We start from the raw sequence: 15,240 nt of genomic DNA, 5'->3' as shown, positions 1-15,240 counted from the left end.
CGAAAGGGCCGACTTGTCAATTTTCTTTTGTTTAATATCTCGTAGATGTTCCTTGCTGCGAGTTTCCAGGCTTCTTTTGGTTTCTCTAATGTAGACTGAAGAACAGTCGCTGCATGGGATTGCATATACAACTCCGTTTTTTTGTTTAGGTAGGGTGACCATACGTCCTCCTTTTGGAGGATTTTTCCTCCATTTACGCTTAAATTTTTCTGTCCTCCGAGGACGCTCTAAAACGTCAAAATGTCCTCTAGGCCGCGAGCCGAGGCCCTGAAAAACGCCTAGAAAGTGAGTTTCGTAGCGCACATCAGGTAACTACCTAAAAATGATTTTAAAATGTTCCTTAAAAATTTAGTAATAAATATTGCCTTGTTCCCACTTCCAAGAGTTGCACGTTTTACGGAAAAGACGCTTTTACTACAAGAAATATGTGCTACGATCTGTCCTATATACTCTACATTTCCGGCAATGAACAATGACTTCTGCATGACGTAACAATTGAATCGAATCAGCTGTTAGCGAGTGGATGAATCTTAGTTATTACTGCTTGATCTTGCGTTGAGTTGGGTAGCCTTTCCATAGCCATGTTTAGGTATTATTAGTTAAGTTATGCTAAGACGTTATTAAAAAGTATAAGTAAGTTATTAAACACTTGTAGATCCTTACCACGGATATGGGCCGTGAGACGAAGCCTTGAAAACGCCCAGAAAATGAGTTTCGTAGCGCACATCTGGTAACTAAATAAATTCTTCAGTTTTGTGTGAAAATGAACATACTGAACGCATTACAGCTTGTTCCACAATCCTGATGCAAAATTGAATATAAGAGGTTCCCAGAAATTCAATAACCATAAGTTTACAACACATACATAAGAACTATGCAATTCGAGAGCCCTACAGCACACTAACACAAATGTATTCCTGTAACGTTTTGCCTGACCAAAATCAGACTTCTCCAGTCAATCATAATTTATTAGGCAGATTACGGAAAATATGGCATACATGTAACCAACAACAAAAATACTTTAATTGTGTGAAAGGAGTCGCGGGTGACCTCGAAAGGTCGAATAACCACAAGCAGTTTACAACAAGAACAGCCTAAAAATCTACATCCATTTTATAGAAGCTATCAAACGTATTTATTTTTAAGCAATGAAGTCACAAATTAACATCGTGAGCACGAAAACACAACTAAATTAGTTATTTTTCACTTAGAAATTTACCGGAAAAGTCAAGAAAATTAGATGAATGTACATAACATAGTGAACAGAAACATTACAATTAGTCTTTTTTAGTTTATGTGGATATGTATTTGAACAAAGGCAATATTATTTCTAGGAACAGGACTACGACACTAACAAATGTCCGAAAAAACAAACAAATAAATGAATTGTTTTCGAAATCCACTATCTCAAAAATCGACTTTGCCTCTATAAGTGTACTGTGGTTTTTGCAGTCAATACAAAAACAAAAATCTGTGCAATTTAAGTTGATTTTGATTATTTCGACTATTTTTCTTACACTTGCAGTTTGCCAACTCGAGAACTGATTTGAGGGCCACTTGCTTCTTCAGTGAATCATTGTTGGGTGGAGAGTATAATCCTTATGTTTGCCAGTGTTAAATAGACGTGCCCTGGTATCATTTACATTCTTCATATCCTCTTCATACAGTGAACAAACAATTCCTCAGCTTTATTTATTAATGCAACACGTTAACCTCAAAAGATCTTCATAGTTGAGAAAAAAAATGAATTGAAAACCTCAATGAAGTCTCCAACATGAGTTTGATGGGCAGTTCCAATTGCAGAGAAGTGCTGAAGTATTTCAATATGAAAACCCCTCTAAGCTGTTTGCAACTATTATGATTCTCAGATGTTTTATGCTTGGAACTCTCAACTTGCAACTGTAAGCTGAGTTTGCCTTTGTTCGCCACAGAAACGAAAGTACCGTAACCACAAGAAATACACTCCGCTTCGCTGTCAGTTCGACCTTTTCTAAAGCATGGGTACTTTTGCTTTAGTTCCTGAGAGAAAAAGGTTGGGTCTGGTGAAGTACACGCCGTCAAGTACTTCTACCGGGCGTAGCATAACGATACAATATTCCTAACCCTCACCTGAGTACGTCACCCAAAAATTACATCACTGCGACGTCACAATCGCGACATAGAGCTTGCTAAATTATAACTACAATCGTCCTAAATGGCATCTGTGCCGACTATAATGAACTCACTAACCCCAGCGATCTCTCTCTTATCGTTATCGTTACGGCGAGAAAACGAGAGAAGTAGCTTGCGCAATTTCGGATGATTGTCTGCGCGACCACACGTTTACTTTGGAGGGCCTTATTACGTCACTGCGACTACGCAGTGATGTAATTTTTGGATGACGTAGTCAGGTGAGGGTTAGGAATGACATATGCAAAAATTGTTGAGCCAGGCCAATTAGAAGTGCTTGCGGCGTGTACTTCACGAGACCCAAAAGGTTTTCCTTTTCGGCATAATTTACTGGGTTTACAAGCGCAAGGATCTGCCACAATCGAAACTTCACGGAATTGCGATATACAAAGTGAAGTGACGTAAAACAGAAGAATTGCACAACAATGCGATTTTTACGTCATAAACGATTGTGCAGATCAATCATGCATTTAACCTAGAGTATTGCTTGTCTTAGCACTGTTAAATATACGATTGAAGAAAGAAAAAAAAAACATGTTCATACAAATCCAGATTAAATCTGAATTGCGTAGACTCAGAGAAGAAGGAAATGGCCGTGAATGTGATGTATTTCTCTCAGATGTGACTTTATTGTACGAATCATGCGTACAATACCTCGAAAAATGGACAGCTTCGTTTGAGGAATTCAAATGCTTTGACTGGATGCTTCTGATCCAAAACACCGAGTGGAGAGTTGTTGAACCGTGCGTTGAGTATCTGCTTGCAAAAATTGTTTCGATTGATGAAGCCAAGTTATTCGACCAATTCCAAAATTTATGCAAGTTCGTAGAAAAGCAACTTCATTCCAATTCAGTTTCCCACTGTAAACCACAATGGTCAAAAGAACGCGAAAACTCTCTATTTGAGTCTGTTGCTAGCATACTCACTTTAGTTTACAATTTTAACGACATTTCTTGCAGCCAGTTTTACGATATTGCAAAAAATAACCCAGCAATGTTGACAAGGATTAGAGGAACTTCCAAATACTCGGGGGCTAAGGAAAAATAAATCGATTATTCCGCAGATGTTTTTTTAATAAAGACAAAAATGCATTAACTCATTGTCGTCACATTGTCTATTGTCACTTCTATTTTTTATCCTAGAGAATTCAGTAGATATATAATGTATATCTCGGGCACAGATGAGATGTGGTTCTACCGAACGATCTGTCCTCCTTTTAGGGATTGGAAATATGGTCACCCCAGTTTAGGGCATGGGCGGTCTTTGACGTTGGAGAGCAATTGGCCGATAGTGTTTTGGGGTTTAAAACTTACTCTGATTTTAACGTCTTCCAAAATTCTTCGAATATCCGAATTCTTCGGACATACGGAATGGTGGTAGATGCGATTGGTTTGGGTTTATCAGGCAGTTTTTGGATATTTACACGATTTCTGAACATTTTGAAATCTTTTTCTATGGTAAATTTTATGCTTGGTTCGATCATGTTGATGTGGTCGTGGAACGCGTCACAAAATTCCCCCTTGATTATGTTGAACGTATCATCAACATATCTTTCCCAGATTCTTGGGCCATTCGGAAAAGACGTTAAGGCTCTCTCTTCCACATCTTCCATGACCATATTGGCAACAACGACCGAAACAGGAGAACCCATAGCTGTACCGAAAATTTGTTTATAGTGCTCCCCCCTAAAGCTCAGATTGGCCGCACTTAAGCAAATAGTTAAGGCATCGCAAATTTGGTCAATTGATAGTTTCGTCCTATCTTCCAGGTTATTATCATCTTCTAGTCGTTTCCGAGTTACTTTTAGCGCTACATCAATTGGAACATTGGTGAAAAGTGAAACTACCTCGAAAGACTAACTCACTATTCATTCAAGATTGAATAACAAACGGAGAAACAGTTTATTCATAGCGACGTAAAAATACCTCTGAGTATTCGTTCAGAAGTTCTCATCAAGAATTTCGAATAGGCAATGATGTATTGAAAAGCACTGGTCTAATGGAACGTATCAATGTTTTATATTTTCCTTTTTATCTCACATTAACGAATAATTTTAGTGAAATTTAATAAAGGTAATATTCAAGAGGTACAATAAAAAAAGGTGCTAAATGCTGAAACAAAATGAACTAAAAAACAGTTTAAGGAGAAAGTCTCTCGCTGAGCATAGAGTTGAAAATTATTATACATAAAATATATAATTATCAAACAGTGGAATGATGTTCAATTATATCTAAAATGGTGAAATAAAACGTGACTACGTCACCACTATTTATAAATATTATTATCTAATCAAAGGCAACTTGCTTTGAATAAATATATTTCAAACTCTAACAACCCGATTCTATAGTTTTACAAAAAGCATAGCGAAACAATAATGCATATTCCACTTCAAAATTGGCCAATTTGATCAAAAATTAGAATATTAATCATACGACTTAAATTTTTTTCGAGAAGAATCAATTTCGATTCTACACTGAAATCTCTGAACTCTAGACGTCTTTGAAATCGTTTCCTGAGCGAAGTGTGGTAGCTTATCCCGCATTACGCATCTTGTGGATTCGGGTAAAATTTCCCGACTCCGAGTCACGCAAAAAACGACTCAACCTCCCGCGATTCCCTTTTCCGGATTGGAAAAATTTTGACTCCGACCCCCAAAAAAATCAAAGCAAAAACTTTGAGGTATGCAAATTTGTTTGTCTGTTGAAAATGCTCAGTACATTTGAAGCTTTTTAAGGTTCTGTCAAAATTTTAACATCAATTGTGACCAGCAAAATGTTAAAATCCCGACTACGGCAAAATCAAAATTTTGCATCCGGCTTCAACACCATTGAAAACAATCAATTTTCAAATCTAAAGACTTGCAATCTACTCGTCTCCTTCCTGATCGTCAATTTTAATGTTCTGAGTTTTCGGGTTCTTTACCAGTAATAATGGCTGTTTTTTGGTCCAAACGATCCATATATTTCTAAGTCTATTAGCTACATTTACTTTTTTTTTTTTTATATTTCCCCATACATGACTGACGAGTACTTTGTCAAGATTATCTTCGTCTTTGCCATCAATTAAATCCGCATCATTGCGAAGTGCTAGAGGAGCATCGGTAATTCCAGCATCTATTAAAGATTTTTCTTCTAAGTTCGAATATACAATGAGCATTTTGATTCTTAAAATCCCAGTTATCCATACATCGTCCAGATACAGTGAACGTGCTCTCCGAGAAACGGAGTAAAGTTTTTTAGCCGTGTCTACTGGCATTGTGTACCATCCTCCTCGGCAATAAGGCGGCCACGTCGACGGAGGATACGTTTCCTTTGGCATGTACCATTTACTTTTCTTATATCTCGCTGGTTTATCCTTGCGATTAAAGCTATAAATGCAAATTATTGGAAGTTTTTGGGGTTGAAGATTGTCAGTAGTCTCATTGGTATGGCTGTTCATTGTGTCGTAGATGAATCCAACGAAATTATGTACATGCAGTGCGATATCATCATCAGCCGACGAATAAATCCAATGTCCCGGAAGTGACTCGGATACCCACTGCATTCCAGCTAAGACTTTATCCGGAACGTGCCTATGATTGAAATAAGCATAAGATTAGCAAGAGAAAAATAATCATCATTCATTTAACAGTATGCGCGTTAAAGTACCGTATTTTACGGATAATAATGCGCACTTTAAAACAGTGGTTCTCAAACTTTTTTTTACTCGCGGCGCACTAAGCGAATAAAAAAATTTTGCGTCAAACTTGTAACAAAATAAGAGTGGGTTTGAGCAAATTTAATATGCTAATGTTAATGCGAAGTGTGTGCCTGTCTTTAGAAACGATTGAAACGAGGTTCCGCGGCTTTCTTGTTTGCATTTAATTTCTGTCAGAGCAGGAAATCCATGTTCACAGTTGATTGAATAAAATTTGTAAACAGATAGCTAAAATTCATTCAAACTTGCTATCCTGTTAGTCTAACTAGGCGCGCAAGTCAAGGTGGTGGAAAGTGGGCGTCTTTGTTTACAAATACATTTGACATAACAAAACAATTATAACGTCACAATCACCCTTACTACAACGACAAAGAAAATGCAATATTATTATCAGTCTAATCGTTTAAGTCAGGGGCCGCCAACCTACGGCCCGCGGGTCAGATCCGGCCCGCGACGCTTCACTTCACTGACAAGACAGCTGTTTTGACGATTATATTCTCTACGTAACAGAATTTATTGTAAGACACTAAATTATATTATAACCAAATAAGTATATAACTCACAATTAATCGCTTAATGAGCCTATAATTTAATTATAATTAGACAAATGTCATCAAAACGCAGAAACGTTGATGATAAGTGCAAAAGGTTCAATGGTGCCGAAAATATTCGAATGAAATTTTTTGAGATGCAATGCAATGAGGAAATAAATCTATATTCTATTCGAGAGATGTATCACTACTTGATATTTATTATAAAAAGTATCATCCGTTCGATTTTCAACTTTTAAAATATGTGCGGCCCGCCACTGACTTGCAACCCTTAATTTTGGCCCGAGAGCGACAAAAGGTTGACTTATTACTCATACTCTTACTCATAATCATCCGGGATGTCGATCTGCAGTATATCCCCATATTTTTCACTTTCTTTGACAATATACGATTGTACAGTCTGATTTTTTGTTGTTCCAAGAATAAATACTGTTTTGATTTGAGTTCCATTCAATTCCTCAATTTTCCCCCAAGTATCACGAACTGCCATTCTTCTGTATTTATTTCTAACCGCAGACTTCACGACATTGATTGCCGACCACCGATCTAAAGAATAAATGAGAGTTTTGGAAAAATAATGAAAAGAAGATAACTAACGACTAAAATGGGATACAAAAGTTCCACTGGTTTGAAAGATCTATAGCTGATCCACTGATTCAGCCCTAAGAGCATATAAAACATTTAATCAGTATTTGAATTTATATGATGAAATCATATGCTCGTGAACCGCTTGAAAAAATATTGAAAAGCATATAATTAATGGACGTAAATGTGTTATGCGAGGAGGGATACTGTATTACATTCCTCTCTAGGTGGGGACAAAAAAAATATTCGTTGCTATTCGATATTTGTTAGGATATGGAATCTCACGACTCCCACTGATTCCAAGCGACTTTAAAATTGCAGTTCAATAGTATATTATTTCATAAAATTAAAACTTCGAGATTTAACCCAGAAATAGGTTGGAGGCTGAGAAAAACATCTCTTTAGTCCATATCTGCAGATAGGTTCACTCGACTACAAAGTAGTTTATAGGTTCTTAGTATTCACCGATCAAAGTTTTTCAACAGATGACCAGAGAGCAACATGAATGACATCAAAATTTTTGTCACTGATTGGGACTTGGCGATATTGAACACTAGGTCATCAACACCAACAAATTCGGATGGGAAATCGATGCGAACACGACAATTTAAAATAAGCATCTGGAATTATACTCCACCCTGTACTCTATTGGTCTATTCTATAACCACAACGGCTGTTTATGAAGGCGTGGACTTAAATTCTCTTAATTTGTTTCAATATAATATCGGCTTGCAACTGCCCTAACGAAGTGACAGGTAACTGACTAACTGTCGTTGTCTTGTATTTGCATTCTTATACTTTTACCACTATCACCACGGACGTTTTTTCCCCGCACATTTATCAGCCATATTCATTCTGACCAAAGATATCTGAAATCGTTTAAATACATAAATGATCGCACTTGATTGACATTACACATTTCGCATGGGTGCCCTAAAAATTTAACCTGCTATCTACATAGCAACCCAACGAAGGAGGCAAATCAAAAAACGATAACGAGAAATTTCCACGCAATATTCGTGTGTCGGGCGGAGAGTGTACACGCCGCAACCAGTTGAGTATAGGCTTTCATCTGGTCAAAGCCAGTGCACGCTCTAGAACGGGCAAATTTTTCGAACACGGGGAAAAATGCATACGTCTTATACAATATAACCTGGCTATTTCGCGACTCCGAAAGGTCAGGCTAGAAAATCTCGGAGATTCATCATTTTTATATCCAACTTTCAAATTGGACTGCCGGGCCAGGTACGTATAAAAGAAGTATCGCAGTTCATGAACACAATTATTTACAATGTTTCACCCGAGGACAAAGTATGAATTATGAAAAACAATATGACTTGTACCAAAATTGAGATTCATTACAACAAGAAGGCTATGTTTTGACTGAAGTATCAAAATCTGGTATTCATCATGCTTCCGGAACAGATTGGAGATGAGTATCGGTCAATTTGTATTCTCAACGTTTGTTCACAAAAGTATGTGGGGTCAAGTAACACCGAGAAAAAATTGACACTTCTATTCAAACTTGACAATGTTAAGTGATGCCTAGAAGTCTTTCTGTTTTATGGAATTTAATTTCTCTTTCAATACACGTCACATTGGTGATCGATCAAGTCCAACTCGTGCAGTGAATTGTGACAAAGAAGACGATACAATTTAAATAACGTTTTTTGCCGAAGTACTGTATGTAGCTTTGGCACGCAAACTATTAATCAACTTGCTGAAGCGAGAAACGTCAGCAAGGAAAGCACATTTCGGTTTGCGAAAGTGTTATGACTTATGAGTTTAATCGAATGTAAAACTTTTCAATCTCGATCTTTACTCGGCCTCGCGTAGACTCCTAGAATTCAAAAATGGCCCCTCATGGCGAAGGTACGTAAACAGTCGGGCGTGATTGATTTTTAATCGCTGCATAATAATAATTCACATACAAGGGTGAAGTCAGCCAACATGTCAAATAAATATCAATCACCCAAGATAGCAATCGTGAGCATACAATTTGTTAAGGGCAGCAATGTATGGCTATATCGGCGATTCAGGCCCAACAAGTCGGATTTTTCCCGTGTCCAACCTTGAAAAATAAAATTTTATGTCAAAAGAATTCGCCGCGTAGCTTTTTACTGATCATATAAGTCTGCATTTAACCCGCATTTAATTGCACTTGTGCACTACGATAATTTTATTTGGTTTCAGTAGGTTTTGTCGTTTCAGACGCCGAAAGCGACTTTCTCCGAAATGAGTCTCCTTCGCTCTTGTGTGCGACACTGCTTTGACATTAATGTTTAAACAAACTTGCTCTGCTAGTTCCGACCATACCATGAAAGTGACACCAAGATTTAAACTCGACCGAAACACATATTGAATTTAGCACGTTTAAGGCGAAGAATGCTGAAATGGCGTTTGTGAATCACAAGTCAACTTGTCTGTTCACGGAAAGAATTAGTACGATGCATTTTATTGTTCAAAACGCCTTTTTAACTTATACTTAGCACTGCAAACTGTTGTATTGCATGAGTAACGAAACGCGTACAGTGTGGTATGCTATTTTAATTATTGCAATATATAAAAACATATTTTTGATTCTATCATGCAAAATTAGATAACAGCAATAAATAACACTTACATTTTTCATTTTTTTTTTTTTTAATACCAGAAATTAAGTTACTGGGTTCGGGTTGCAAAATATAGTTTGTCAGCGGCCGAAGTTCCTCACCGTCCTTCATAAGCACTGAAGAGTTCAGGACTCGCAATACCTTTTTCAAGTCATACTTATTAATTCGATCGCTTCCCTGCCTATTTGTAGATTGGATCGACGCATTTTGTGTGCTGTTGTTTTCAGAAATAGCCTCGTTTTCCAACGTAGCCGAAACAGCAAATCCACTGTGGATAATATTCATTGACGAAATCCATTGTAGATAAATTGTAACGAAACTTGCTATTATCATTGATAATATTACATTTTTATTGTTGTCTGCCTACTCCACATGTTATTTCAATGATAACCTTAGGCTAAAACTAGCTAAAGCACTTTAGTGCCGAGGTAGCGTAACAAGTCCTGCAAATAGTAATTTAGTTCAGTCCCGATGGCATCGCATAAACCTCAGCAGTGCGCGATAACGGCGTACACGTAGATGCACCAATGAAAATATACCACAGGCGAATGCGAAAAATGTCATTTTACCCGCAGGTGGTTATACAAGTCTACATTAGTCCGCATTAACTATCAACACGCTTATGTATTTGATTTATAATCAACAGGTCTGCTGTTCTTACTAACATAACTGCAATCGTGAAAAGGCTTGCCTATGAAATCAAAGCAAGACAAATCTTGTCTATTCCTGCTATGTAATTGCTAGACTATGACTTACGATGACAGAAAACAACTTTTCTGAACGACTAACACACTTTAAATATATTAGAAGTTGCTTACTTAATTAATTTTAAAATTGCTTCCTCGTATTGCTACGACTAACAGCAGCAGCCTATTCAAACTGATATGTCATATGGGATACTTTTTAAATGCCTTTTTTCATAATATACGACTATTGCTATCTCTATCAAAACTTATCACAATAAAACCGAATCGCTGATGACAAACAAACACTATGGCATGTTGTTTGACATATTCGATTCGTGTATTCAACACGAATTTGGTATTCCAAGTACCGTGTTCACCCGAAAATAAGACCTAGCCTGAATTTTAGAAAATGATTTTAATATAAGCCCACCTTTTAAAATAAGACCTGGTCAACAACGCGATTTTTTTTACCTAAGCGATAGCAAGAAATCTCTCCCGCGCGTTTTAAATGATTAATAATCTAATTTGCAGTTATTTTGAATAAAACGTGTTATTTATAAGTTAATGGATATCGTTTTTCATATTTTGTATATTTGAAAATCTACTTTGTAATTTGTTTTTGATAAATCGAAATATACGACCTCCCATGAAAATAAGCCCTAATGTTATTTTTCGGAAGAAATTTGAAATAAGACTCAGTTTTATTTTTGGGGAAACACGTAGAAAAAGCTGAGGTACTCCTGAAGTATGCGCACCAAGATGTCGCACAACCTGATTCTTGACCTGGTACACAACTTGGGTTCAGGTTGTGCGCCATCATAGTGCGCATACTTCAGGAGGTCCAAAGCTGATATAATTTCAGTTCAAAGTATTACTGTTCCGTTACCACGTAGGAGCTCAATAATGCGTTCCGCTTGTATGTAATCAATTTCGGCGTTTGTCTGCAGTAATATGACGTGATATTCCAGATTAGATAAGACGCCCGCATACATAAGATTCTATACGTATTTAGAATTTTATCTGTGTCTGAAACACCAGTAAACGTGGGTCAATGTGAGCCTTGAAGCACTCCGGCTTATAACCAGTGTGTGATTCAGTAGGTTTGCGAGAGCACGTTCTAGACGTCACGAAAAAGTAGGCCATATTTTGCAGCTAGTTTTAGCCTAGTCCAGGGGTGGGCAACCCCTGGCACGCGTGCCAAACTTGGCACGCGAGCCCATTTATTCGGCACGCGAGGAGGCCTCAGAAACGAGATCATTCTTCTTTAGATAAAAAGTTTCGAGACTCTGAATTCTATGATGAAACTCGGTGTTCGTTTATTCATTGTATATCGTTTGTTAAAAATCCGCTCTTTATTTAAATTTATTTTATCATTTCATGACATATGGCCACAATAAAATATATTATGACATAACAAATGAGTGGGCTCTCGAGAAATTTTGTCGAGAAGAGCGCAGCACTAATTTGGCTATACTCTCGCGTAATACCGGTATAGTTCATCTGTGTCATCTTTTTCTTCATTTATGAAGTTCTACAGCTCATGTTGGTTGGAGTTACTTGTTAACTTACTGTTATAAATTGATTTCAAAAGAAATATTAGCGATTATGGAAGGGAATACAAGAGAGAAGTGCAGAAAACGAACTATTGCGTGATTGGGATGTCATTTCCGAAAATTTTTCGTGTCTTAAAAACTTTGCAACTGCATAACTCTCCATGTTTTCATCTACATAATATGCTTGTGGATCTCTGTTCCCAGTTATGAACTTTATTAAGTCTCGTAATGGGAGTAGCCTGAAAGATGAAACCAGTAGTTCGTGTGTTCCCTTGAAATTTACAAAATATAAACCCAATGTAAAATCTCCATCAGCGGTAATGCAGCAGCAGAAGATATTAGATAGGAAAAGTAATCGAATCTATTTCGGACTGATATTTTCCCGAAAAGTGAATCTGTCTGTACATGTTTAGGAGGTTTATTATTGTGTATTTTTGCTTTGAAAGTAGCAAAGCATTGTTTTTAATTTTGCACGCGTGCCGAAAAAGGTTGCCCACCCCTGGCCTAGTCTAAGCCAAAGTTTTAACGGCCGTTCTCGAGTTTAGATTGTGTTATCCGAGCTCTATTTATCATAAAATATCTTGCTGCGCCGTCAAAATTTCAGAAATATTACACTTTACATTTTGAGATCTCTCGTTTGCTGGTATATATATTGCATGAGGCAGGGACTCTGAAACTGGGGTCCGCGAACCCCCAAGAAGTCGGAGAAATAGTTCTATGTGGGACTTGTGGGTCCGTGAACGATCAGTGGAAATTTTAACAACGAAATGAAATTGTCCCAATACCCAGTACACGATGAGCATAAATTGAAAACCCTTTCTGGGGGATTGCTGGTATTTCTGCTTGTCGCATGATTTCAACCTATTCAGTATTTATTCTTAACATCTGGCAGAACAGTTTATTCTCGCACTCATTTTACCGTCTTGCTATATTATCTATCGGAGCCCACATGTGACGTCACATATGTTAGGCAATTGTTAGGGATGCTGCATGGAAAAAAAGAGTGATATAGTTTATATTGGCTTTGCATTTAAAAACAAATATAAACTGCAAGTTTAAAAATGGAATGGTTTATAAACTGGTGCACACAGATCACTTAATTCAGCATACATTACGAAATTGTGCTCATGCAGAATCTCAGAATACCGACTAATTTTGCAAATTATTTGCCATTAGGCAACATAACCGACAACCGTATAATCAGTATTCCCGGAAATTGAGTGTGATATAGTGGCTAAATTATGGCTTAGTTTAACGTAAATAAAAGTTATGGGGATTAGGGAATTAATGATATGTTTGCGAAAACTGATGCCATATAACTGACATGGGCAAACTACGGACCGCGGGCCAGATTCGGCCCGATGGGTAATTCAATATGGCCCGCTTGATGTTGCCACAACCAAACTAAAACCAAATTTTGATATTTTAGCTAAAGAATTTGTTAAGATTGCGATTAAATTTAGTTTTGGCACGAGGCTTATTGTTTTCCATTTCTGTTTTGTAACACTGTAAATATTGTTCCTGAAATGTAACTTTTTACGTCACACTCACATGGCCCGCCAGTCTAGGTGGGCAAGTTTTTGGCCCCTGGTCCAAAAACCATGCCCACCCATCATGCTATATAACGAAGAAATGGACTGAATATAGAATATCGGTAGTAAATAGCCAGTTGTAGGACACATTGAATCTTGATTTTAACATATCGTACTCATTAAATATTTGATGTGAGATTTAGGCATTTTCACAGTTTTAATTTTATTTTTGGACTAGTCCACGATGGGGTCCGCACTAATCAGAAAAATATTTCAGGGGTTAAAAAAAAGTTTTAAGAATCACTGCCCTAAGTCGTAAAAATTGTGAACTGTACCCCAGTAATACATTCTAAATACTATTTATATTCATAATAAAATTATCAATAACAGCAATAAAACTTACATTTCTCAGCTGCAGGAAATTTAATATCAGCAAATAATATATTCCGAGGTTGCAAAATATAGTTTGCTAGTGGCCGAAGTTCATCCGTTTCTCTTATAAGATCTGGTGCGTCTATGATTCCCAATATTTTTTCCGGGTCATATTGATTCATTTGATCGGGTTTCAGCACATCTGTATATTGGATCGACGCATTTTGCTTGCTGTTTGTTCCAGTAACGTCAGGAATGACCGACGAAGCAGAAACGGAAATATCTCTGTGAATATTCATTAAGGAAATCCAATGTAAATAAATTGTAACAAAACTTGCTACTATCAATGTTATTATTACATATTTTCTTGCTGTCCCCCTGCACAACATTTTAGTCTCAGAATTGCCGTACAATGAGTTACCTACCTACTATATACTGATTTGTAGCCTATAGTGCCAAAGCACCACAACAATATCTGCAAACAGTTGAAGAATTGAATTTATTCGTTCTTGATTTAGTTTAGTGTCGACGGTGTCACAAAAAACTCAAACCCCACATGTTTTTGGTATGTGCGAATACACGAATGAGATTCCAACTTCCGGGTCGGATATACGAAAATGCCAAGTTGACAACGCGCGTATCACGTTGAGTAATGATTAACAGTCATTTGTTAATATTCAACATCGTGATGCGACGACACAAAACTTGATCATTCTTGCTGAGGAATACTGTGTCGTACTAAAATTTGTCACATTGTCCTGCTATGTAATCACTAGACTACGACTTACGATGGCAGAAAACAACTTTTTTGCAACATTTACACAATTTAAATTCATTAGGAACAGTTTACTTAATTTTGAACAAAATGCTGCATCGTATTGCTACCGTACGTCTAACAGCAGCCCACACAAATTGATATGCCATATTGCCAGATGAACACTATGATGTCATAGATCCCGAACAAGCTTTTTGTGTCATTATAGTCGCCTCGAGGGTTTTTTGGATTTTTAAAATCCAAATACCATCTTTTATAATATACGACTGTTCGCTATCTCTATCGAAACTTTTTTGACAACAAAACCGATTCGCTGAAGACAAACACTAACACGCTATTCCGAACAGCAAGAGCTGATATGATTTCAGTTCAAAGTATCACTGTTCCGTTTCCACGTAAGAGCTGAATAATGTGTTCGCCGGTATATGAATTCCCATATTAATAATTACAAAAGCTACTGGTACGTATTCAGATTTCCTTCTGTGTCAGAGACACCAGTAAACGTGGGTTAACGTGAGTATTGAAACACTCCGACTCATAACCAGTAGTGCGATTTTGGGGTTTCGCGCGAACCCCGTTCTTAAAATGCCATGGTATTAGCGTACCCATTCTTGAATGCTGTAATAATTAGCGAGTCCGTTCTTGATTTTTTAATAGACGTTAGACAGACTGAGAAAATCGGTAACGTGCACCGCAGCTGCCAACTACA

At 37.2% G+C, this 15,240-nt stretch overlaps 2 protein-coding genes across 3 annotated transcripts in view; one reads left to right on the top strand and one right to left on the bottom strand.

The window, feature by feature from the left end:
- LOC120334980 (cAMP-dependent protein kinase catalytic subunit beta) overlaps positions 1–15,240 on the top strand; it is a 126,466-nt gene that overhangs the window by 36,667 nt on the left and 74,559 nt on the right. The gene's annotated exons all lie outside the window — the stretch shown is intronic.
- LOC120334984 (lactosylceramide 1,3-N-acetyl-beta-D-glucosaminyltransferase A-like) lies at positions 4,175–14,234 on the bottom strand. Of its 2 annotated transcripts, none has more exons than XM_039402500.2 (3): positions 13,788–14,234; positions 6,740–6,962; positions 4,175–5,740 (listed from the first exon to the last, which is right to left on the bottom strand). In XM_039402500.2, the coding sequence occupies exons 1-3, from the start codon at positions 14,143–14,145 to the stop codon at positions 5,035–5,037; spliced, it is 1,287 nt and encodes a 428-aa protein (XP_039258434.2). In that variant the 5' UTR covers positions 14,146–14,234; the 3' UTR covers positions 4,175–5,034. The 2 variants fall into 2 exon arrangements, with proteins under 2 accessions (XP_039258434.2, XP_077968649.1); XM_078112523.1 differs by lacking the exon at positions 13,788–14,234 and adding an exon at positions 9,625–10,605.

This window comes from Styela clava, chromosome 1, assembly GCF_964204865.1.
Source record: "Styela clava chromosome 1, kaStyClav1.hap1.2, whole genome shotgun sequence".
Taxonomy (NCBI): domain Eukaryota; kingdom Metazoa; phylum Chordata; class Ascidiacea; order Stolidobranchia; family Styelidae; genus Styela; species Styela clava.
The sequence above is the reverse complement of the archived record's forward strand: the minus strand, read 5'-3'. Positions and strand labels throughout refer to the sequence as shown.